Below are 27,303 nucleotides of genomic sequence, written 5' to 3'. Positions count from 1 at the left end.
ACCATCCTTTACATTATATTTCCAATTGAACTAATTCAACAATATTGCCAATTTACATTTTGATGTGGAATGAAATAACATTATGACAAATACTTCCTGCTCCAATACATTATACAGATTATTCTCATTCCCCAATTTCTTCACTCTCCATGTGGTCACACATTCTTATTCTGTACCCCCTAGGGTTACAGTATATGCATGTAGTCAATTGGATTAGTTTGCTCTCAGTAATACACAGTGGCTCTACTCTATTTAATAAGCAAACATATGGCTTTTCTCCAGCACTTTAGCTGGAGAATGCCATAGTTTTTTTTTTTTTTTCCCGTCTGTATTTAGTTACATGAAAGTGTGGAGAAATCACTGACTTATCTGTCCTTTCATTTCTACTTACACATTCCTGCGGTCCCCATTTGATAAACATGATGTCATGTCATCTATAGACAGTATTATGGGGGTTATTCTGAGTTGTTCGCTCGCTAGCAGATTTTAGCAGCATTGCACACGCTAGGCCGCCGCCCTCTGGGAGTGTATCTTAGCCATACTTGCCTACCTGACCCTCTTCATGAGGGAGAAAATGCTCTGTTCCTGGTCTTTCCTGGTAATGTATGATTGCCATCACCTGTGGTGAAACACCTTTCTTCTCAATTACCCAGCTCACCACAGGTGATGGCAATCATACATTACCAGGAAAGACCAGGAACAGAGCATTTTCTCCCTCATGGAGAGGGTCAGGTAGGCAAGTATGATCTTAGCATAGCAGAATTGCGAACGAAAGATTAGCAGAATTGCGAATAGAAAATTCTTAGCAGTTTCTGAGTAGCTCGAGACTTACTCCTACACTGCGATCAGCTCAGCCCGTTTCGTTCCTGGTTTGACATCACAAACACGCCCTACGTTCGGCCAGCCACTCCCCCGTTCCTCCAGACACTCCCGCGTTTTTCCCTGACACGCCTGCGTTTTTTAGCAAACGCCAGGAAAACACTGAGTTGCTGCCCATAAATGCCCCTTTCCTGTTAATCATTTACGGAACACCAGTGCGACTGAAAAGCGCCGCAGACGCTACAGCAAAACTGCTAAGTTTATAGTAAAATAACTAAGCGCATGCGCTCTGCGTACCATGCGCATGTGCAGTTAGCGACTAATCGCAGTATAACGAAAATCGGCAACGAGCGAACAACTCGGAATGACCCCCTATGTGCCTTCTCATATGTAGAAATGGAGATAACATGGGAAGAGGCATTCTCTTCCTGCTTTCCTCTGACGCTATGGCTGTCACTTTCACCTCTGTTCCCCCTATGGCTCCCTCTCACACTGCTGGCTTCTTCTCTGCTCCCCTTGCCACTTCTCAGATAAGTGTCGGTCTGACATTACTAGCGCTGATCAGTGCATGAGCAGACCATGCAAACAGCTTTCTCAAATTCAAAAGATGTTTGTAGTCTCATCACAGGGACACCCCTTGCAGTAAAGGGCTGTCCTCCGGCATTAAAAAAAAAAAATAATTATTATATACAGTATCTATCCATCTATCTATCTAGTAGAGAGAGAGAGAACAGATAAATTTTTTGGGCTGCACTTTTATTTTTTATTTTTTTTAATAGATGCCTAGTTGTATAGCCTCAGTAGGAGGGGTACTTTGATTATCACCTGCTGGATATACAGCTTGTGAATTGTTTCCAATGCTGCCTCCCTGTCGGAGGGAGCCGTTGGTAAAGCAGACTTCAGGAACCTGCGAGGAGAAGATGTCTCGACTCTCCAATCTTTACCCCTGGGATAATACTCGTACGATCTAGGGGTCAACTTGCGAGTGATCCCACTGCGCCCTGAGACTCTTGAGACTACCCCCCCACCTTGAGTCCGCTTGCACGGCCCCAGCGTCATGCTGAGGACTTGGCAGACGCGGTGGAGGGCTTCTTTTCCTGGGAAAGGGCTGCCTGCTGCAGTCTACTTCCCTTACCTCTATGTCTGGGCAGATATGACTGGCCTTTTGCCTGCATGCCCTCATGGGAAAGGAAAGATTGAGGCTGAAAAGACGGTGTCTTTTTTAGCTGAGATGTAACTTGGGGTAAAAAAGGTTGGATTTCCCAGCTGTTGCTGTGGTCCCCAGGTCCGATGGACCGACCCCCAATGGACCTGCTACAACAGGGTCCCTGTCTCTTTCAAGACTTACCGCGGCTGCGTTTGACGGCATGGCGGTTGAACGCCAGATCCTAAAAGGGAAAGGCATTCCAGAAGAAGTCATTCCTACCTTGATTAAGGCAAGGAAGGAAGTCACCGCGAAACATTATCACCGCATTTGGCGAAAATATGTCGCGTGGTGCGAGGATCGGAGTGTTCCGACGGAGGAATTTCAACTGGGTCGTTTCCTACATTTCCTACAATCAGGATTGTCTATGGGTCTCAAATTGAGATCTATTAAGGTTCAAATTTCGGCCCTGTCAATATTCTTCCAAAAAGAATTGGCCTCAGTTCCTGAGGTACAGACTTTTGTTAAAGGAGTACTGCATATACAGCCTCCTGTGGTGCCTCCGGTGGCACCGTGGGATCTAAATGTAGTTTTAGATTTCCTCAAATCCCATTGGTTTGAACCATTGAAAAAGGTGGATTTTAAATATCTCACATGGAAAGTGACTATGTTACTGGCCCTGGCTTCCGCCAGGAGAGTATCTGAATTGGCGGCTTTATCTTATAAAAGCCCTTATCTAATCTTCCATTCGGATAGGGCAGAACTGAGGACTCGTCCGCATTTTCTCCCTAAGGTGGTATCAGCGTTTCACCTGAACCAACCTATTGTGGTGCCTGCGGCCACTGGCGACTTGGAGGACTCCAAGTTGTTGGACGTTGTCAGAGCCTTAAAAATATACATTTCAAGGACGGCTGAAGTCAGAAAATCTGACTCGCTGTTGATACTATATGCACCCAACAAGTTGGGTGCCCCTGCTTCTAAGCAGACGATTGCTCGTTGGATTTGTAACACAATTCAACTTGCTCATTCTGTGGCAGGCCTGCCACAGCCTAAATCTGTTAAGGCCCATTCCACAAGGAAGGTGGGCTCATCTTGGGCGGCTGCCCGAGGGGTCTCGGCATTACAATTCTGCCGAGCAGCTACGTGGTCGGGGGAAAACACGTTTGTAAAATTCTACAAATTTGATACCCTGGCAAAAGAGGACTTGGAATTCTCTCATTCGGTGCTGCAGAGTCATCCGCACTCTCCCGCCCATTTGGGAGCTTTGGTATAATCCCCATGGTCCTTTCAGGAACCCCAGCATCCACTTAGGACGATAGAGAAAATAAGAATTTACTTACCGATAATTCTATTTCTCGGAGTCCGTAGTGGATGCTGGGCGCCCATCCCAAGTGCGGATTATCTGCAATACTGTACATAGTTATTGTTAACAAATTCGGGTTATATTGTTAAGGAGCCATCTTTAAGAGGCTCTTTCTGTTATCAAACCACTGTGATTGCAAAACTTTCCTTTTAACTTCATTTTGCAGTTGCAAAAGCGTGGACAATGGCACCAGAACTCGCATGCCTTGCGACCAGTGGTGCCGAGAGAGGGATGGAAAGGGTACAAATTACCCGGGCCCAGGTCTGATGGAGGGGCCCAGTGGGGGCCTCCGAGCTTCCTCACCCTTAACTGGTAGCAGCAGCTACTGCTCTTCTCCTAAGCCCAGCAATACAATTTTTTGGGTATTTTTTCACAGGGTGCATGGCCACGCCTCCTATGAATAGACCACGCCCCTGACAAGTACCTGGGCCCAGCCAGACTCTCTACTGCCCTGCTTGCAGCTCAATCTTACCCAGACTCCCAGAATTTTGTACTCGGCCATATGTAGCTGCGAACAAAATTCTGTGAGTCCAGAGGTACAGTAACCGTCTCATACAGCTGCACCCGCTCACGCCGTGAGGAGACTGGCACTTAATTGGACTGAGACCATAATCTTTCATCTGAATCTGTCCCTGACAACCAAGCAAGCGTTCGCAAATCACTCTGCTGTGTCAGCGACTTGTACCAGAATAGTCAGTATGTCAGTATGTAATTTACCAGAATATTCAGTATGCTACTGCCCAAGATGTTTCTGCATTGTTTTTTTCCTTATACAGGGTTAACAACATAGTTTACAAAGTGCTCTAGTATTTCCTGTCTGTGGGTGTCTACGGAACACATACTTTTTACCGGTTTCCGGGATCCCAGCTCTCATGATCCTGACAGCCAGTATGACAATAGATAGCCAACCAGGGGTGTTTCAACAGAGGAGGCGGCCCGTGTGCACCTCCGGGTGGGCCCCTTCCTCTGTACAGCGCTGTAGACGCCAACATTGTGCCGGAGTCTACTGCGCATGCGCAGGTCTCCAGAAACATGGCGGCCGCCATGATCCAGAGACCAATTTGGCTACCACACATGCGTGGTGGGCATTTTGGTGGCGATTTCCACCACGATCGCAGCGCCCGACACTGGACTCCGGAACGGTAAGTATTAAAATGGGTGCAGTGTGTGTGGTATGGGCCCCCCCTGGACCCAGGGGCCCATGTGCACCACACACATTGCACCCATTATAGAAACGCCAATGCAGCTGACCAGTATGCTGGCAGCGGGGCAAATGCTAGAAAGCCCCTTGCTGGCTCGGTACGCTTACCAAACTGCTCTTGCCACAGGTTATAGTCTCCCTTTATGGGTGTCGTGGACACTCACAGAGGGAGAAAGGCCTGTGGCGCCGGTATTCCAGTGGCAGCATTTCACCACCTGTCTGGATTCCGGAGGGATCCCGACAGGCAGTCTCGTGATTGCCTCCTGTTTCTACATTTCTTACACGAGTACATAAGAGTTCCAGTTGTTAAGTGAATTGGTTAGTTTCTCATTCTTTTTGTCAATACAAATATATCCCACAATTGCAGCGGCTTTTTATTTACTTTTGCTATATTGACATATTTCCAAATCAGGCTTTGTAGTACTGTAGCAAGTATTTACTGGATCAGATGCTATTTCATGGAGCTTAGGTCCCTTGTCTCTTTCTGTCTGCCTACGTGATTGGCATTGATGTCCAGTTCTGTATCCGCTCTTTTTTATTCTCATACACTCAGTAAGATGATCAATGATATCAGAGTGGGCAGAAGATATGAATTATGTTCCTATAACACCTGACCTCTGGAAAGAGATGTTTGCCAGGGTATTAGGCCTAACACCCATTCCCAGTGTTCCTGTGTCTGACAGATATACATGTATGATCCAACTAATCTCTATTCTGCTTTTCACTACATCCTTTAGCACCGATCTCATATTCCGGGGTATGACCTTGGCTTGTAAACTACTATTCTGCTTTATCCTATTGGTTCTACTGCGTCAGCTCTGTGTACCAGACCTTGTTACTACTGTATTACAGATATGCACCTATGAGTTTCACCTTTTGTCATGTCTGTACACATTTGATTCTTCACCGTCATGATGTAATGGGAGTGATGTGTCGCATACATACAATGGATACAGATCTTACATTTTATTTCAGTGATTAGCTGTACTCTTATGAATCACAGTATATTTTCATGAAAAGGTTGTAGACATTACTGAATTATTGCTCTGATCTGAACGATTATATTTCCTAAAGGTCATCAAAGATGACATTTTATCAGACAGAAATGTCGGACAGCTCATGTACAAAGTCAAACTACATGATCTCGGCTTATTGCTGTGGATAAATGTAGTATAGCAGGCCAGGTCAGAGGAGCAGATCTGACCGGTTTATAATTTGTGTGTTTGTGCAATAATCGGACGGAGAAGATGAAACGCAGCTGCTCGCCCCTGTTCCTACACAGTGTGTACCTAGGGCCTAATTCGTATTTGTAAGGAATTGTGCAGGTGCAAAGAAGCTACTGTGCAATTCTGTGTAATTATTAAAATGTTAATGCACCAGGGGCGTCTGTAGGAGATTTATATGCGCCTCCTGCGTGCATTTGCGAAATCTGCTGCATCCGAAGATGTTTTTAGGCATCTTCGTGATGTTTTTAGGCACCAGTCAGCCGGTGTAAGCTGTAGCTTACTCAAGCTGGCTGTCAGATCTGAACACCCGGGTTCAATAAGTCTGCATCCAACGACGTAGACCCTTCAAGCCCATTTCACCCCCGTTTTGTAGAAAGGTGCCATGGGATGTCCACCCAAATGCCACAGCAGGTCAATCATGCTGCAGCTGACAGGGGGCTGCGAGCGATATCGCAAGATCCATTCTGCACATGTGCTTGCGATGACGGCACACCACACACATCTGAATTAGGCCCCTTTAGGCACTTGAATAAGTTGCCATGGTTTAGTGACATCTGGACTTCAAGTAGTGTTTAAACTGTTATAATTCCCTGCTAATGTATTCCATAGACCACACTAAATTTTCTTCAGTGTGTTACAGCACTGCTTTTTATGCTGCTTACCGCTGGTATTGATTAATATCAAAAGTTACAGAAAAATTAAAATAAAAATGTACAATTTTATTTTGCCACCAGGTGGCAGACAAGTACTTTTATGGAAAAAAAGGCCTCAAATACATCAGATTGCATTATTATATGTTTCTTGGTGAATATGTCATTTTCTTATATGAAAAGCAGCAATTTAAATTTCAAGTTGCTTTTAAACATAAGTGCATAGCAAAATAAAATAATTAAACTAATGACAGTATCATTAATTAAACAACTCAGATGAGGAAGCAAATCAATCCCATGATTTGCTGATTTATATCTGATCTGAATATTACTTTTATTTACTAAAAATTACATTGGATACCCTATAAACCTTTACCACAATCACTTAGGTTCACAATGTTAGTATAATTGTTAAAAACGTGGTATGTATGAACCAGGGGCGTATGGTGAGCTAAATGGCATGTTATACACTCAGTCACCTCTGTAACACCTTTTCCTTCACTTAAGTTTCTCCAAATGCATTTGCCTGACCCCACTCTGATGTGCTGTATAAGCTTGTTTCCTGTTATATACAGAGAGGGAGTGTATATAGGCATGGGGGATAAGGGGGGGAATTTTATTGAAGCTCAGAAATGATGCTGCACATACAGGGCTGCCACCAGAAATTGTGGGGCCCGGGACTGGCAAAATAGGCAGGGCCCCCCACACACACACTTTTACAAAAAATATTTAACACCTTATAAAAAAATAAAAAAAATGTATACATTATCAAACGTGATGGGGGCTCATGAATTGTTCAAGAGTGGTGGAATCATTAAATATTTATGAGGCGGGTTAACATTAAATAAGGTGATTCACCCCTATACACCGCACTACATAACTACACTACATCCCCCCTACATGCTGCACTACATCACTACGCTACCACCCTCCCTATATGCCACACTACATCACTACGCTATAACCCCCCCATATGCTGCACTACATCACTACACTATAACCCCCCCCATATGCTGCACTACATCACTACACTATACCCCCCCATACAGCATACTATATCACCACACTGCACTACGCTACTCACAATAAAATTACAACATCTCATTTACTCTTTCTAAATGAGCTCACCGTGAGTTCTCTCCCCAACGGAGCTCCAGACCGAGTAGAGTGAGAGCAGCAGACTGGAGTGTAAGGAGGGAGAAGGCTAGATCTACTTTCACGGGAGAGAGAGTGGAGGGGAAGAAGGGGGCGGGGCCTAGTTCTACAGACAGGAGAGAGCACAGAGGGGAGAGAGCTAGGCACAGGGAAAGAAGGGCTGAGGAGATAAAGGGGGTGGGGCCTAGTCCTACAGAGGGGAGAGAGCAAGGCACAGGGGATGAAGGGAGTGGGCTGAGGGGAAGGGGGCGGTGCTCATTCCTACAGACGGGAGAGCAGGGATGGCAGAGAGCAAGGTACAGGGGAAGGGGCGGACTGAGTGAAGAAGGGGGCGGGGCCTATTGATACAGACGGTAGACATCACGGATGGCAGAGAGCAAGGTACAGGGGAAGAAGGGGGTGGGCAGAGTGAAGGGGGCGGGGCCTATTCCTATAGACGGGGGAGGGCACGGATGGCAGAGAGCAAAGTACAGGAGAAGATCGGTGGCAGGCGGCGTGGATCTGCGGCGGGCGGAGGGGAAGAGCCTGCGGCCCGCCGATGACAGCCTCAGGGGAAGGGGAGTGGTGGTGGCCGCCGCCGGGCATAGCTATGACAGGCTGTTAGAGCATCCCGGGCCCTCCACTCTCTGTGGCCGGGACAAGTGTACACAGGGCACCCCCTTGATGGTGGCCCTGTGCACATATGTTGCCTGCTGTCTATGTCATCTGCTGAGTAAATATATTCCTGCAGATGAAAAGCTGGGGTTCTAAATTAGTCTTTTCTGATTACTTTGCTGAATGAAAATCCCACCGTTTTTTCCACTTACAGTTTTTGTAAGCTCAGGTAGGGTATATACCTTCTAAATAGATATGTTCTATTTTATCACACTGTAGACAGAGCCATTAGGTAGAATGGCACACTAACCATAGTGTCTGACTATTCCTGGTCACCACAACCATTTATGTTCAGATGTTTCTATGCTCCTGTACCAGTATTCTGTTTCACTTTATAGTTGGTTTGAGATCTGTATATGTTTTTCTGTGTTTATTTACGGCACTGTCATGGTGAGTGTATGGTCTGCTGCCTGTATGTCATCCGTGGCTCACCGCAATCAATTATTGCCATTTCCGTCTCTGTAACATATCTAAGATAAGGCCCTTTCTCACACGTGATGCCACTAAAACCCTTATGCTCAAACTCAGCATCTTCCACTACTCCTCTCTAGCCTCTACCTTGCTTGCCTTTCTCTACTTCAATCTGCCATGAACTCTTCTTCCCATCTAATTTCCTTCCTAACCACTCTGCATCATATTCCCCCGATAAAACCTGCTTCACTGACTCCCCACCACCCATCAAAATCCAATTCAAACTCCTGGCACTCACTTACAAAGTACTTAATCACTTTGAACCCTATTTAAACCTAATCTCTGTCCACACTCCATCCCGCTCCCTCCACTCCTTTTCCGATTGCTTCCTCCACTCCACTTTTGATACTTCCTTTAATGCCTTCCTCCACATTCAGTATACAGGCATACACTATAAATTACACCCCTCATCTACTCTTGACTGGCTTTGGAAATGTGTTTCAAATTCTCATTGATCTCCCATAAGGTGTTTATTGATTTATTGTGATTCACCTTTGCAATAACCAATTAAGCTAGCTTAACATTACAATAAGGACAAAATAAGACGAGGACAACCACTGCGTAAGTTAAAAAGGTCATTAAGTATTTATTAAGTGGAAATGACCTTTCTGTTAAGGGATGGCAAAGAAAACGCTTGATGACCAGCTCTAGACAATTAATGTTATAATAATGGTGGCAACTTAAATGCCCCAACTTAAAATGGTGCACACACACTACACACGCCCCAACTCTATAAAATGAAACGACTAAAACGCCTCATCCAGCCACTACATTGAGAAGGCAACACAACCCCTCACTATGGCATAGCGTACCATTTGCTATAGAAAATGCCCATTGTCCCCCCATACGGGCAGAACTCACTAGCCGTCCCTGGAAAGGGTAGGTGCCCCTCAAAGACCACTTATGCCCCATGTTGCCACTGGTCAAAAGCGCCTTCCCACCACTGCCAGGTTCTAACACCATTACGAATTGGCCTAACAGAACCGCAGCCCGTCATCCAGCAGAAAAAACGTCAAACTAGAACTAGCCCAAACTGGCAAAAATAGCCCTCAGAAAACCGTCTAAACCTGATTCAGACAAATTAACCCCATCCCGCCTAAAATACAGAGGATTCTCAGTCAACAGCAATGGATGCCGCACCGCAAAACCACCGCTAGCCTTAACAAATTGCGACACTGCCTTGTCAACGGCAAGCAGGCTGACAGAACCCCTCCAATGCATTCTAGGAACTATGCCAGACCATACAAGACAAACCTCAGGCCACCTGGCGTGCAATCCTCCTTGACTTGAATCGTCAGATCAATAACTTTCCTCTGGCCTATGTCATAACCCCCGAGATGTATGATAACATCTGGACGACCCCAGCACCACTCTTTGCCAAAAAGCAACAACAATAAACCAGACCACCGTAAACTCTGCACTTCAAGCCACCTAACACTTTGAATGCCCAGCAACTCAGAGACCCGTGCAGTTAAAGGGTGACACTCTGCCCAAAAAATGTAGGAATGGCCTACCACCCAAACCTGGGAAGATGAAAAATGTGGTGCTGAAAAAGAAATACAACCTAATCAGCATGCATGAGAAACAGAAACCGTAGACACAACCAAAACAACAACAAGTGTAGAAACCCAAGTGAAGGTGAAAACTTAAAAAAAAAACCTCCAGTGAACTTGTAGGACAGCCAATTATAATTAGCCCACCACCAGAGGGAAAAAAATGAATTCCTTCACGCCCCCAGTTCCGTAACGCTAGCTGTTCCAAAACTGGCCCGCAAACTACGTTTTTGGGTTAACGGCAATGGTGAAAGCCCGCTGGTGGTGGCCCAAGTAGCCGCCCCTATCCGAAATGAATGCGTCCCGTAGTCCGCCACATTGAGCCCTAAATACTTCAAACAACTTTTAAAAACAGCAATGAACTGGAAACGAATAAGAGGCAAATAGTCAGAGTGCAGCAAAAATTGAATACCGTCTACTGGCCTGGTGGGCAAATAAACCTCTCCCAAGCCAACGGGGCACAAGGCGGGCCTCAGTGTATGCCTTCAGTGACACCCATCTGCCCCGGCCTAACTGATCCATCTTGAACTGGGCAGTTTTACACATGATCAGCCCGTCCTGGCAGACCACGTTTTTAAAAAGAAGCACAGTGTCAGACAAAGTTTTGTTCACAACCACCAGCTCGCTAATCCAGAAGGTGCCAAAAAAGGCAAAAGAAAACGCCACTCGAAACAAAGATGCCTCCAACTCGTTCCCAGCCACCATAGCAAGTGCAGCCAACACCTCAAGCAACAACCGCAGGTCAACGGGCCCTGCGCGTGTCTGCAACTAAGGGCTCTCCCTAGCCCACCCTCTCAAAACCTTATCCAGTATGAACAACTTTGTGGGGTCAACCGTCCCTAGCAATCTAGTGTGGAAGGAGATCCTAGCGATGGACTTGGTCATAGCCGCCCTGGATCTGCCCCACGAGTAATGGCCCCACACGAAACCAAGGAAGCAATCCTCGACTGATTTACCAGCAACTAAGTGAGAAGTCTGGTAAAATTCCCAATCCTGCAAAGCTGCAGAGTGGGCCTGCGAGGTCAAATATGCCAATGATCTCAACACCAAACCCCTCAGGCCTGTTCTACAATAAGCCAGACAGAATGCAGACAAGTTAGACCGAAAGCCGAGGCTCCCGGGACTAACTCCCGAAACTTTTCAGAAATTGAAATGCGATAAAGCATCTGCAATACTGTTGCTAACACGGGGAACGTGCCTGGCCGTGAAGCTGATGTTAAATTGTAAACATTTCAAAACCAGATGGCACAGCAAACGTAAAGCCTGAGGGGAGGAGGACCGTTGATTATTCACTGCTTGAACCACCCCCAAATTTTCGCACCAAAAAATGATCGTCTGATTAGCTAATCGAGGCGACCACAAATCGACCGCCACAATGATTGGGAACAATTCCAGCAAAAGCAAACTCGCAGTGAAACCCCGCGCTACCGAAGACTGGCGCCAAGGAGCAACACACCACTTCCCCTGGAAATATGTACCAAAGCCCGAGGAACCCACAGCATCAGTAAAGAGCTGCAGATGGGAACTGGATACCGGGGAAAGGGGCCATAACTCCCAATTAAATTGCTCTAAAAATGATGCCCAAGTTCTTAGGTCGTCCTTGATCTCCCGGGACAGGTGAATGGTGTGATGCGGCTTGTTCACCCCAGCGGTGGCCCTCTTCAATTGCGGCAAAAGACCCTGCCCATTGGTATGACCCTACAGGCGAAATTGAAGGAACCTAAGAGAGACTGAACCTGACAAAGCCTGGCTCTGTTCCTGCCCAAACAATCTCTGATCAAAATCAACAGCTTATTGATCTTGTCCTCGGTAGTACAACAACAACCCAAAGCTGTGTCGACATCAATACCGAGATAGGAAAGGCAACACGTAGGGCCCTCAGTCTTGTCCGCCACAATGGGAACTCCCAAACTCTGAAACAAACCAGACGCAGACAGCAATACGCTCTTGCAAACTTCACTATCTCTGGGGCCTATAAAGAGAAAGTCGTCTAAATAGTGAGCAATAGTGGCATGGTCCGTGCTCTCCTAGATGCACCAGTGTAAAAAAACTACTGAATTTCGCAAAATAGGCACAGGAAATAGAACACCCCATGGGCAGGCACTTGTCAATGTAATAGGCCCCATCTAACTGGAAACCTATAAACCGAAAGGAACCAGAGTGTAAAGGGAGGAGCTGGAAAGCCGACTCAATGTCAAGATTAGCCAGCAAGCAACACTCACCAAATCCCCGAACCAGCTCAAGAGCTTCGTTGAAGATTTGATAACGCACCCTACAGTAATCATCAGGAATTGCGTCATTAATGGATCCGTCGCACGGGTAAGACAAATGCTGGATCAAACGGAACTTGCCCGGAACTTTCTTGGGCACTACTCCGAAAGGGGAGATGCACAAGTCGGGCAAAGGTAAAAAAGGAAAAAAGACGCACATTCGGCCCAATTCCACTTCTGCGACCACCTTCTGCCTAACCATATGCGGCAAATTCAGAGCAGACTGCAAGTTCCTGCAGGACACTACCAAGACTGAGTCGGGAATGGGAAACTTGAAACCGTAACAGAAAGCATCAAACAGAACCCAACATCAACAGGATGTGGCTAACGCACCAGCCATTTCGACAGTTCTGACACGATTATGGGTGAAGGGGCTTAACTTTACTTTACTATTGGCGTGGTCTCCCTGGTCAGTGTGGCAGCCGCAGGGATTGGACTTACAGTCCTTGGCTGGGTGGACCTACCGGAGTGGCGAAAACGGCATTTCTCCCCCCCCCCAGTCGCACTTGGAATCATTAAATGCGAAACATTTACCCTTAGCCGAAGAGCATGTACCCCTCTTGCTACCAGCAAAAACCTTTTTGCCAGGGGTTTCTACCTGCTGTCTGACCTGGTTGATGACCTCCAACCAAACCTCAACATCCCTACAACCCAAAGGCAAAACCTTCCCATCGTACTTCTCCCTGAACTTGGTATCGTAATCCCTCCTCGCGTAACCTTTATACGTGATGAGGGTTTTGTTAACCAAGAACAAATACTTGATTACATTCTTTTATTCTCCAGGCCTGCTGTCGAAGTAGCAGGCCAGGAAAAACTAAGAAACCATTTAACCAGTGATGGTAGCTACGAAAGGAATTCTCATCTCAGCCGTTATGGTGAAGATATCTACAAATTTGCCCTTCCTGATCCTATCTTTCAAACTTTTTCTCAAACCCTGGTAACCGCTGTGATAGCGCAGTGTACCATGTCAGAAAAACCCAGAGTCTCGGGCAGAGTGTCGACTCTCCGCGGATGCTTAGTCCCACCCAGCTTTTTTTTGGAACCGCCTGAACTACCAGCTTAGCCATCTTGCGCGGACGCTTAGGAGAACTGGAATGGTCGCTGCCAGCAGAAGACCCAGAGGAAGAAACAACAGAGGAGGATTCAGAAATGTCATTCTCACCATCAGCCAAAGGGCGAGCTGGCGGATCCGGAGCCGACACCATCACCAAACCAGTCACCACGCCTTCTTATCCAGAACTGGCACCCGAAGCCGACACCGCATCTGAAACCGAGACCTCTGCAGCCACCTCCGTGTCTGTCAAATGATCCCCACCGTGAACCTGCTGCAACTCATAAGACCCGTGACCTTCACTGCCTGCCACTTCAGGAGAGAAATATGAGTTAAGTACCTGGTGTTCCGTAACAGCGCCAACCTGGACACCCGCCAACGCTGGCGATCCCGCAAGCAAAACAGGCCAAGGCGGCATCACAATTGCGGGGGTTGGGAGAGTGGACCTAGAGATGTTACCTATGGGAGTATGGGAAGCGCCAGTAGCCATATTGTAAGCCAGTGCCCACAGACTGAGCCCAAAACCAGTGGGCGGCCACCCTGCCTGATAGGGACCTCCCTGTAATGTAAAGGGGGTAAAGGGTTGCTGGTAAAAGGGGGGAATGGCAAACTGGGAACTGCCCACTCGTGGCAAACACGCATAATACACACACTGCCCTAAAGCCTGTGACGTATTAAATGACCACGTGGGCTGCACCACTTGCCCAGGAGGGACCATGGCCGGAAAAAAGGGGGAACGGACGGTGGCATAGACCCAGAGAAAACCTGCTGCCAGGACGTGCTAATGACAGGGAAAGCCTGAGTAGAAGGCATCCCCGCAGGCAAAATAGTCTGATAGACCAACCCAGGATTGTGTACTAGAGGGGGTTGTACAGGCAGGGATTCGAACATTAGAGTATACCACTGATTGAGTGGACACAAAACACACCACACTGGTATGGCCAGCAGGTTGAGCAGCTGAACTACCCATCATGCCCCCCGCCCGCCGAGGCAGCCACTGCACTAACACCTGGCATGCAGGGGGGATAACAGGGCCAAAAGAGATGCCGAAGCCAGGACACCCGCCAGCGCTGCGGGCGCAGCCATCCCAGGAGCACAGATGTTGCTCGCCGGGTCATCCGGCACCATGCGCCATGCCGCAGGGCACCAGGCCGCACTGACATCAGTCAAGAAGCAAGACGCACCGGGGAGGCATGCGGGTGCCCGGAGGGAGGGGAGACACTATGGGCAGTGGCTGGAGCAGCAGGCGGCGGACCACCCGCCGACTGGGAATCCATAGGAGGGGACTGGAATCCAGATTTATGGCCACTTCAGCCAGCCAGCGGGTGGGTGGGGGGACACAGAGCACCTCGGCCATGGCATTATCGCACACTCCAACAAGATAAGGCCAGAAAAAAAGCAGAGATGGGAAACCAGGAGGTAAAGAGTTGAGGAGGAGATAAATAAAGTAAAGACCAGAGGTGACCACTTACCTGCTCTTTCCAAGCACTCAAAAGGAAGTGCTGATGATGAAACTGCCTATAAATACCCCTCTTATGTTACCTTCCCCAACTACCGTGATAGGCTAAGCTAAACCTACAACCAAAACCCCTCGAAGGGAGAGCTAATCTACCTAGCAACAGTTCCCTTTCTTTAACCCATCACAAACCAAAGACTCATATAATTTTGTGCCTATGCAGCCCTCATTTAATCTTCCTTCCCCTTAACAGATTACCCATCCTTAACTCATATCCATGTATTAACTTCTCTTGTCACCCTTGGGATTATTGCTCTTAACACTTAAACTTCTTTCTCTCCCTTACCTGCTTAGGCCTCTGTGGGATAACCCTAGCTTCTCTCCTGGCCTGTCCTCCACACGCTCCCTACCCTGGCTCCATCAAGGCATCCATGTGGCACTAGGTGGTTCAGTGAATGGCTCATGCATTTCCCTTCCTGTTATTCAATAAAGATTTGCATTCCTTGAGTCAAATCCCTTTACATACCTGCAGGTGGACACACTATGGTTTGTTAATCTACCCTCCGTACCTTAACCTCCCTTGAATCAGTTTTCAACCATAGACCCTGGCTAAAGGAATGATATCACTGCTTTATAATGTTCTCACTCCCAAATTATGAGCTCCAGTGGGAAACTGACCTGGGCCTGCTCCTGATGACAATGCATGGTACACCATTAGAGACAGAGTTTCCAGAGCTTCTATTTCCACACTAGTGAAGGAAAATGCTTACAATGTGTATTGTAGCTGGTATCTGACCCCCACTAGATTGCATAGGGTCTTTAGATCTGTGTACCCTAGTAGTTGGAAATGACATAGAGAACAGAGTTCCTTCATCCATATCTGGTGGACCTGCCCCCAAATCACACAAGTTTGAGACATAATTGCAGGTCACAACAGCAGGGTAGTACAAGTTCCTATTGTTAAAAACCCATTTGAGGACCTTGATCACTCAAATTATGGAAGTAGCTAGATGCTTGATTGCTACTCACTGGAAGCACTTTGAAGTACCTTCTTGCATGGTGTGGTGCCCAAAATGTATTACCTAGCACCAATGGAAAAAAGCACAGCATACCTACATGATACGTTCCAACAGGTATGGGGTCTATGCTATTCTTTTCACAAGTTCTTCCCACATCCTACCTCTTCCTCTGGACTGTAGGACCTTTTGTTCTAGTTTACTGAGTTTTCTTGATCATGTTTCTAATGTCACTTTCTAACGCCTTTATTAAATGATTCCATTAGTGGGCTCACGTATTTACATTCCCACTTTTCTTCTCCCTCTTAACCTCCTACTTTTCATTTACTTGTTTTGATCTTATTATTGAAATTTATAGACACAGCTGTGAATTTTATGTTTGCACTCTTGGCCATTATCGGGCTTGTGGATTGCCTACCACTATGTTATTTCTTTGTTTTTCTAGTGTCATACTTCATGTTGCATATTAAAGCTACAATTAGCATATACTGTATATACGATAAATATTCAGTTCAATACCATAACTTTAATTGGCGTAAAAAGAAAGTAAAACATTTAGGTATCTAACTATCCACATAATGAGCAATTATAGCGCTCAGTACAATGACAACTTCTCTTCTATATTTATGGGCATTAAACCAGATTTACATGTGTTAGTTAAAACAGTGTTTTATTATCTGGTAAAGGTGTATAGTGGCCATTTAAATTAATATTCCTCCAAGAATTTTGTATGTTTTTCAAATAGCTCATATTCTGTGAAAACTTTGGAAACAAGTTCAACAATATATCTCTAGATTCTTCTGCAATGGTTAAATAGCCCAGGTTTTTTACTATTCTCTATTCTAATAAGAATCACTAGTGCTGGGGAAGAGGAATACCAAAAATGAGTCACTGTTACTAAGCTACCTACTGTACCTATGTCTGCTTCTTGCATAGTTTCACCTCCAGAAATCTTATGATACATTTAACTCAAAACATTTAGTACAAATCTGACTTTATAATTAAGTATCAGTTTTGGATCCCACTAGATATGGCAGAATATGGACAATCACAGAAATTCTAAGTTTTCATGCCTTCCTTGGAATTCTTGTATCAGACTACTTGGGCTGATGATTTATCCAACTCCTCTGATCCATATATACATCTCCTCTGATCCCATTTATCCATCCCTTCTGACCACACTTATCCATCTCTTCTTACCCCACTATTTGACAACCCAGACTTTATTCTACAGTAGCTTATCTCCTTACAAAACCCATTAATCGAAGATTCTATCACATGGACCTTTAATAATTGACATGGTTTCTTAAAGTATCTGAACTTTTTTTCTAATCTGAAAGCTACTTCTTCATTTAAGTTTTATGAGTACTTACAAGTACTTTTATTATTAGATACAATTCCAAAAGACCAGCTATTGTGGACAGTTGCTCCTATTTATAGATTGCATTACTACTCTTCCCTGAGAAAAAGGTTTATCTCTATAACTTAAAGTTCCTGTATGGTAAGGTATACTCGTTGTATTATCGTATTAAGCCAGAATTTCCTATGAAATGCGAGAATAAATATCAAAGAGTTTTTGGCCCCTCAGCAGAGGATGAGGCATAGGGAGATATTGAGCACAAAGTAGTTATATCTTTTAACCTTAATTAATGGAAAAAGTTATACTGTATTAGCTTTATGTTAACGAAAATGTGAACAAATAGGAGTTTAGAGTCCACATTCTATAGATGTAAATCCAGTCATAACACGAGAACATTCCAAAGTACTACCAATTACTCAACATTCTACTATCTTTATATCAATAAATATATCTGGAGTCCAGGATTGGTTATTTATGCATAATTAAAAAGCATTTCTCGCACCTTACACAACATTCTATCATGTGTTCTCTCACCCGCGCCATACAAAACAATTCCTCTGATAGTTCCCTCAAAATTGTGGTGCCCTGGTTAGCTAATTTCTGGAACTCCCTCTTCAATTTCACTTGTAAGGTATTTTCCCCTTCTGTGACTAAACACAGGACTGGTACTGGTGGTTCTGATAACTAGGTATTGCTGGGTAGTGCTACGGCTGGCTGACCCAGCCAATATGATGTGTACGTGGCTGTGCAGAGTGCCAGATTGTTGACGGTGCTGCTGGAGTGACATTGAGTCACAGTCACTCCCTCTGTACCTCGCTGCCCACTCTGGACACTAACAGACTCCTCTAACAAGTGCACAGCTGTGCCGTTGTACAGAGGAGGCTTGCAACTGACTGCTCAGTCTTCCAGGAGACTCCCATGGCTATGGCAGCCATGAGTACACAGGGAACATGGGGAGGGAGACAGTGAAGCATCTGGTGATGAGGGGGAGTTTATCTAGAGCCCTGTCTGAATATTTATAAATCAGCTATTAAGCTTTCTTATTACATTCCATTCTGTAGCATTTTTTGCGGCGGGCAATGTGTAATGTATATAAGGGGCTCTACCATGGCATAATATGTTAGGCAGCTCTACTGTGTGGTGTAACGTGTATAAGAGGTACTACTGTGAGGTGTAATGTGAATAACAGACACTAATGTGTGGTGTAATGTGAATAAGGGACACTGATATGAATTGTTACTATTCTGTGCCTTCCCCTTGAATTCACGCCCCTATATATTCCACTAAGGGGAGCCAAAATAGTCAGTGGAGGTATGACAGTCACGTAGTACAAGCAGAGGTGTAGCTAGATGGCATGGTGCCTGGAGCAAGGGTATGTTTTGGCACCCCCTCCCCTTCACTGGATTGGGTGAATGTTACATTTGAAAAGAAAACATATTTAAAAATCCTAAATTGGAGAGAGGGACGGTTCTCGACTTTGTGGAACTCAGGGTGAAAGTTTTCTTTGGGCGCTCCTATGATTAACATAGGGAAGCCCAAAATTATAAGGGTGTGGCTTCATGGGGAAGGGGTGTGGCCACAGAATAGTACCAATTCAGATTACACAGCATTGTCCATTATTCACATTACACCGCACATTACTGTCCGTTATTCACATTACACCACACAGTACTGTTCGTTATTCACATTACACCGCACAGTACTCTCCATTATTCACATTACACCACACAGTAGTGTCGAAGTCAAAATATTACATAGAGAGAACATACAGACTCCACACATATGAATCGCTATGCTTGCAAATACTTACCACGAGCACAGCAATATATGGTAACATACGCATTTACACAGACATGCCACAGAGATAGATTCAACACATATTTCATACAGCACATAATTATAACATATCAAGCGCCAGACATAATGTTTTAAATGTATTTAATGGAGTAACGTCATGTATGTGTATTATTGGAATGAAGCAAGATAGACATGTCGTATTTGGTATTAAAGCAACGAGATTAATGTGTATATCAATTTGATGCCTGATATTAAGTTGTAGCTCATTGCAACAAGTAGATATGATTAAATGTATGAAAGCTAAAGTCACTCTTATTAGAACAATGGATTTCCTGAAAGACAGCATGATTGTAGCCAGACCAGTTGCTATCTCCTGTAATTACACCATCAGGGCTGGACCTTGTTTGCATATGAACGGACCAGTGACTCATCATGAATGAGAAAGTTCCCTCCACTAGACTAGTCTGTGCACTCCCCTAAACTATATAGTGTATTGCTGAAGAGACACACAGAAGTCTCTGTCCTTTTTCCCCTGGGTCCTAAGCGAGATGGAGTGTTGGTAATATTTTGCTTCTGTTAGCTGGAGTTGAGATACAGCTAAAGATGGAGGAACTGGAGCGTAGAAAGCATTGAGCAAAATATGGTAATTGTATCGCTAGCCATGTATGTATTTGATTTAGTTTGTATTAACTGCTTACTGATTAAATTGTAACCATGTAACTATATATATACTGTACATTGTGATATATTGAGTACATATCCTTTTAATAACAAATATATACATCAATGAGCTTTGGAACTCAGACAATGTATGCGTGTATTGTTTTCTCTTAAGGGATGTAGTGTTTTGCGACGTACAGCGCACTTTTATCGTATATGGTAATAAGATGCACCTGGCGTCCGTAGTATATATTAGAGCGGGCATTTTAAATATTTGTTAGAAAGCAATTTGGCATTTACAGTAGTACCCCTCTTATACACTTTATACCTCACAGTAGTACCCCTTATGTACGTTATGCTGCAGTAAAGATGCTTATACATGTTACTCTGCAGCTTCTAATACAGAGAGAGGTGCTTTAGCAGCCAGAGCAGAGAGGGGTGCTGCAACAGCCGGGGCAGAGATAGGTGCTACAGCAGCCGGGACATAGAAAGAGGTGCTGCAGCAGCTGGGGCATAAAGAGGTGATGTAGCAGCTTGTAAAGAGAGAGGTGCTACAGCAGCTGGGACAGAGAGAGGTGCTGCAGCAGCTGGGGCAGAAAGAGATACTGCAGCATCGGGGGCAGAGAGTGGTGTAACAGGACCGAAGTAACCCTGCTTCACAGCTACAAGCAGACTATAATGAGACATATAAAGAGAGCAGCAGAGATCCAGCATGTTCTGGCAGTCAGTGTCTGCTGCTGTCGCCTCTGGCTTGCCCTGTTCCCTACCTAGTCTCCAAGTCCAAATCAGTGTGCGCCCCTCTGCTTCTCCTCTTCCTGCTCTGCGGCTGCCTGTAAAGCGGCACACGGTATAGCGGGTGAAGGGAGGGTGAGTCAGACGGCAACGCGCCCTCTAACTTTTCCAGCACCTGGAGCTCGTGCTCCACGGGAGCCAACCTTGCTACACCCCTGAGTACAAGTGTACTGTATGTGTAAACATACACTTGTACTTCTCCGTTCTGGTCCAGGTCTTTTGCGTTTTGTTATTTTTTAACACTGTAGATCACTGTAGATGGAATGGCCATAAATGGCTACGTGAGATGTAGGTAAGTATATGTGATTGTGATTGTATAATTATGTTTTTTTTAAGTTTCACTGTCTAAGGTGTCTTTATTGTAATATTTATTCTACAGTAGAACTACAGGTACCATTGGGCCCTTTAATGCTGATACTTGTGATTCTCCAAGTACCAGCATGAGGGGTAGACTTGTTGGGACCTATAGTTCCACTGTAAAAGACAATATTTTATCTGAATCTAACTTAATGGCTATCAAGCCTGCACCCACAGGCAACGGGTGCTAGGGACAGCCTTGGCCTTCAGCCGTGGCCTTCGGTGTCTGGAGGGGGGGGTCCCCTTTATTGAGGAATCCCCACTCTCTCAGGGAATCTCGGCCAGGGATGACTAGTTTGGGGGGGTTGCAAGGACCTGTTGCCATGGCCGCAGGGACCTGTATAACTGTGTCCCCGGTCTGTGGCATTATCTTCTTGACTAGTGCCCGGTGCTGGTTCTTAAAACAGTGGGGACCACTACGCAATTTCCCCCCGGTATTATTAGAACCAGGACCAGCTTAAAGGCTGGTTATGCTTAGGAGTGGGAGCCCCATGCAATTTTTTTTCTTCATTTTTACTTTTTCAGACCCTTTACACAATGAAGCCCTGCATGGATCTCACTGATCCAGCTGAGCTTCATGTGTCATAATCAGCAGTGGTTTACAAAACTCACCCATAAAACACTGGTCTGGATTAAGAATGACATTGGAAAACTCGAATTGAACAAACACTGTAGTTTAGTAAATTACCCAGAGGCATATCTAAAGAGGAGGCGGCCCGTGTGCAGGCTCCATCTGGGCAGCGCTGTAGCTCTGGGCACTAGGGTCGCTAGGGGACCCTAGCACTGTCCCAGAGCCGAGAGCCCATATGAAGATCTCCGGGAAAATGGTGGGATGGCCATTTTCCCATTGAATTTCCTACTGTGCATGCGCAAAACACCAGGAAAATGGCGCTGCACCATTTTCCCAGGGATTTCTTGAGTGCTGCTGCTGTGCCGTGGGTCTTTGGAGGGTAAGTATTAAAAATAATGGGTGCAGAGTATGTGGTGTGCCCCCCCGGTACCTCAGGGGCCCGTGTGTACTGCATACACTGCATCCATTATAAATACGCCAGTGAAATTACCGAATATGTTTTAAAAAAATTGCAATTTTAAACGGCTGATTGATCTTGGCTGAAATCAGCTGAAACACAAATTTTTGTAAATTTACCCCTGAGTCTGTGTTTCAGGTGCTTGTACTGTGGTAGGAAGCTGAGGAAATGCACTCACAATAATATATGCTTGTGTGGCACCCCGGAAAAATTATGTGTCCCCTTTAACAGAGTCTTGCTTGCAGATCTGCAGCAGCAGGAGAAATCCTGGCACAAGAGTAGTTAAGTGTAGCTCATGGTCCGTTCACGTGGTCTCTGGGAGAAGAGCTGATTGGACAGGGGCAGCTGGGAAAAGCAGGGCCTGTTGTGAGGAAGAAGGTGGAGCAAGGAGGTGCTGGAAACCAGGGAAACGCAGAGCAGAGTGGTAGCTGAGTTCAGGAGACAGCCACAGGATGCTTGGTGGTGAAAGAAGCGCTGCTTAAGGAGAGCAGCAGAGTGTTGCCAGGGATCCAAGTGCTGGAGAGCGGGCGTTGAGATGCCGCAGCCAGGAACTCTCCTCTGCCAGGCCTGGGGGTATATTTACTAAGGTCTCGATTTTGTCCGATTGGTTTTTTTTTCTAAGTGTCATCTCGGGAATTTACCAAACACAAATCTCTGCAGTGTTATGGCTATTCATATTGAGATACACGGCTGAACACACACATACGAATCAATAGACCATCGGTCAAACACGGCTGTTATTTTATACAACTCTGTAATTTACTAAGAATTTGTATTCTCAATCACTGCCGACAATAGCCAAACACTGCCGGGAAAACATAGAATTTGTAAAAGAAAGCAGAAAAAAAATAGACCTGCTTTTTCCTGGCGTGTTTGGATAGTCATGCACGGATCAGGGAGATCCGTGCATGCTTATTTGTGGGAAAGGGTCTGTTTGGCTTAAAAATCTTTAAAAAAATAAGATTTTAAACCTACCGGTAAATCTTTTTCTCCTAGTCCGTAGAGGATGCTGGGGACTCCGTAAGGACTATGGGGTATAGACAGGCTCCGCAGGAGACATGGGCACTGTAAAGAACTTTTAGTATGGGTGTGCACTGGCTCCTCCCTCTATGCCCCTCCTCCAGGCCTCAGTTAGAGAACTGTGCCCAGAGGAGATGGACAATATGAGGAAAGGATGTTGTTAATCTAAGGGCAAGATTCATACCAGCCCACACCAATCATACCATATAACCTGGAATACACGCAACCAGTTAACAGTATGAACAAAAAACAGTATCAGTCAAAGACCGATTCCAACTGTAACATAACCCTTATGAAAGCAACAACTATATACAAGTCTTGCAGATGCAGTCCACACTGGGACGAGCGCCCAGCATCCTCCATGGACTAGGAGAAAAAGATTTACCGGTAGGTTTAAAATCTTATTTTCTGTTACGTCCTAGAAGATGCTGGGGACTCCGTAAGGACCATGGGGATTATACCAAAGCTCCCAACCGGGCGGGAGAGTGCGGATGACTCTGCAGCACCGACTGAGCAAACGCAAGGTCCTCATCAGCTAGGGTATCAAACTTGTAGAATTTAGCAAAAGTGTTTGAACCCGACCAAGTAGCTGCTCGGCAAAGCTGTAATGCCGAGACGCCTCGGGCAGCCACCCAAGAAGAGCCGACCTTCCTAGTGGAATGGTCCTTTACCGAATTTGGTAATGGCAATCCAGCCGTCGAATGAGCCTGCTGAATTGTGTTACAGATCCAGCGAGCAATAGTCTGCTTAGAAGCAGGAGCGCCAACCTTGTTGGCTGCATACAGGACAAACAGAGCCTCTGTTTTCCTAACCCTAGCCGTCCTGGCTACCTAAATCTTTAAGGCCCTGACTACATCCAGGGACTTGGAGTCCTCCCAGTCCCCCGTAGCCACAGGCACCACAATAGGTTGGTTCATATGAAATGAAGAAACCACTTTAGGCAAAAATTGAGGACGTGTCCTCAACTCCGCTCTATCCACATGGAAAATCAAATAGGGGCTCTTGTGGGACAAGGCCACCAATTCGGACACCGCCTTGCAGATGCAAAGGCCAATAACATGACCACCTTTCACGTGAGAAATTTTAATTCCACTGTTTGAAGAGGTTCAAACCAGTGAGAGTTCAGGAAACTTAACACCACGTTAAGGTCCCACGGTGCCACAGGGGGCACAAAGGGGGGCTGGATGTGCAGCACTCCCTTCACAAACGTCTGGCTTCACACCAAGATACACTCTTCCTCCAGATACGGTGATAATGCTTTGCCGTCACCTCCTTCCTAGCCTTTATCAGAGTAGGGTTAACTTCCTCCGGAATACCTTTCCCAGCTAGGATTCGGTGTTCAACCGCCATGCCATCAAACGTAACCGCGTTAAGTCTTGGAACACACATGGCCCCTGCTGTAACAGGTCCTCCCTGAGAGGAAGAGGCCACGGATCTTCTGTGAGCATTTCCTGAAGATCTGAGTACCAGGCCCTTCGAGGCCAATCTGGGACAATGAGTATTGTCTGCACTCTTCTTTGTCTTATGATTCTCAATATTTTTGAGATGAGAGGAAGAGGAGGAAATACATAGACCGACTGAAACACCCATGGTGTCACCAGGGCGTCTACTGCTACTGCCTGAGGGTCCCGAGACCTGGCACAATACCTCCGAAGCTTCTTGTTGAGGTGTGACGCCATCATGTCTATTTGAGGAATTCCCCAAAGACTTGTTATCTCTGCAAAAACTTCTTGATGAAGTCCCCACTCTCCCGGATGGAAATCGTGTTTGCTGAGGAAGTCTGCTTCCCAGTTGTCCACTCCCGGAATGAAGACAGCTGACAGAGTGCTTACGTGATTTTCCGCCCAGTAAAGAATCCTGGCGGCTTCCGCCATCGCCGCTCTGCTCCTTGTCCCGCCTTGGCGGTTTACATGAGCCACGGCTGTGATGTTGTCTGATTGAATCAGGTCCGGTAGGTCGCGAAGAAGATTCTCCGCTAGTCGTAGGCCGTTGTATATGGCCCTCAATTCCAGTATGTTGATGTGTAGACAAGCCTCCTGGCTTGACCATAGTCGCTGAAAATTTCTTCCTTGTGTGACTGCTCTTCATCCTCGGAGGCTCGCGTCCGTGGTCACCAGAACCCAGTCTTGAATGCCGAATCTGTGACCCTCTAGAAGGTGAGCACTCTGCAGCCACCACAGGAGAGACACCCTGGCCCTGGGGGGACAGGGTTATTTTCTGATGTATTTGTAGATGGGACCCGGACCACTTGTCCAGAAGGTCCCACTGAAAAGTCCTCGCATGAAAACTGCCAAAGGGTATGGCCTTGTAGGCTGCCACCATTTTCCCCAGAACTCGAGTGCATTGATGAACAGACACTCTTTTTGGTTTTAGCAGGTCTCTGACCATGTTCTGGAGATCCTGGGGTTTTTCCAATGGGAGAAAAACCCTCTTTTGTTCCGTGTCCAGAATCATGCCTAGGAATGATAGCCGAGTCGTTGGAACCAATTGTGACTTTGGCAGATTCAGAATCCAACCGTGCTGTTGTAGCACTTTTAGGGAGAGCGACACGCTCTTCAGCAACTGGTCTCTCGATCTCGCCTTTATCAGGAGATCATCCAAGTATGGGATAATTGTGACTCCCTGCTTGCGCAGGAGCACCATCATCTCTGCCAATACCTTGGTGAAAATCCCCGGGGCCGTGGAAAGCCCAAACGGCAACGTCTGAAACTGGTAATGACAGTCCTGTACAGCGAATCTCAGGTACTCCTGATGAGGGGGGAATATGTGGACATGAAGGTATGCATCCTTTATGTCCAGTGACACCAACAATCCCCCCCTTCCAGGCTGGATATTACAGCTCGGAGTGATTCCATCTTGAATTTGAACTTTTTCAAGTACAGGTTTAGGGATTTTAGATTTCAAATGGGTCTGACCGAACCATCCGGCTTCGGGACCACAAACAGGGTTGAATAATACCCTTTTCCCTGTTGGACCAGGGGAACCTTGACCACCACTTGCTGTTGACACAGCTTTTGAATTTCAGCTAACACTACTTCCCTGTCCTGGGGTGAAGCTGGCAAGGCCGAATTGAAAAATCGGCGAGGGGGCACCTCTTCGAATTCCAGCTTGTAGCCTTGGGAAACAATTTCCATCACCCAAGGATCCACGTCTGAAAGAATCCAGATATGGCTGAAAAGTCGAAGGCGCGCCCCCACTGGTGCGGACTCCCTTAGGGGAGCCCCAGCGTCATGCGGTGGATTTTGTAGAAGCCGGGGAGGACTTCTGCTCCTGGGAACTAGCCGAAGCAGGTGTTCTCTTTCCTCTACCCTTACCTCTGGCAAGGAAGGAGGAGCCCCGACCTCTTCTGGATTTATGCGACCGAAAGGACTGCATCTGATACTGTGGAGTTTTCTTTTGCTGTTGGGGAACAAAAGGTAAAAAGGTAGATTTACCCGCGGTAGCTGTGGCAACCAGGTCCGCGAGCCCCTCCCCAAACAACACTTCACCCATGTAAGGTAAAATCTCCATATGCTTCTTCGAGTCTGCATCACCCGTCCATTGGCGGGTCCATAGAGCTCGTCTCGCAGAAATAGCCATGGCATTGGCTCTGGAACCCAGCAGCCCAACGTCTCTTTGTGCGTCCCTCATATATAAGACTGCGTCTTTAATGTGGGCTAAGGTTAATAAAATGGTATCCCTGTCTAGGGTATCAAGGTCAGCTGACAAGGTCCATGCTGCAACTGCGCTACATACCCATGCCGATGCTATTGCCGGTCTGAGCAAAGCACCCGTATGCGCATAAATAGACTTTAAAGTAGTCTCCTGTCTGCGATCAGCAGGATCCTTGAGGGCTGCCGTGTCCAGAGACGGCAGCGCCACCTTCTTGGACAGGCGCGTTAAAGCCTTGTCCACCCTGGGAGAGGATTCCCAACGTACCCTGTCCTGTGCAGGGAAAGGATACGCCATAAGAACCCTTTTGGGAATCTGCAGTTTTTTATCTGGAGTTTCCCAAGCTTTTTCAAATAACTCGTTAAGCTCATGAGATGGGGGAAAGGTTACCTCAGGTTTCTTTTCCTTATACATGTGCACCCTCATATCAGGGACAGAGGGGTCATCAGTGATATGCAAAACATCTTTTATTGCAATAATCATACATTGAATACTTTTTGCCACCCTTGAGTGTAATTTTGCATCATCGTAGTCGACACTGGAGTCAGAATCCGTGTCGGTACCAGTGTCCACTATTTGGGATAGGGGACGTTTTTGAGATCCAGAAGG

General features: G+C 46.2%; 1 protein-coding gene across 1 annotated transcript in view; it reads left to right on the top strand.

The window, feature by feature from the left end:
- The window catches only part of LOC134929594 (general transcription factor II-I repeat domain-containing protein 2-like), a 64,794-nt gene that overhangs the window by 7,813 nt on the left and 29,678 nt on the right, over positions 1-27,303 (top strand). The window contains exon 3 of the mRNA XM_063925182.1: positions 13,047-13,443. Coding sequence (XP_063781252.1) covers positions 13,047-13,443 — 397 coding nt within the window. The remainder of the gene's footprint in view (positions 1-13,046; positions 13,444-27,303) is intronic.

This window comes from Pseudophryne corroboree, chromosome 5 (genome assembly GCF_028390025.1).
Source record: "Pseudophryne corroboree isolate aPseCor3 chromosome 5, aPseCor3.hap2, whole genome shotgun sequence".
In the NCBI taxonomy this organism is placed as follows: domain Eukaryota; kingdom Metazoa; phylum Chordata; class Amphibia; order Anura; family Myobatrachidae; genus Pseudophryne; species Pseudophryne corroboree.
Note: the sequence above shows the minus strand (reverse complement) of the source record. Positions and strands in the feature narration are given on the sequence as shown.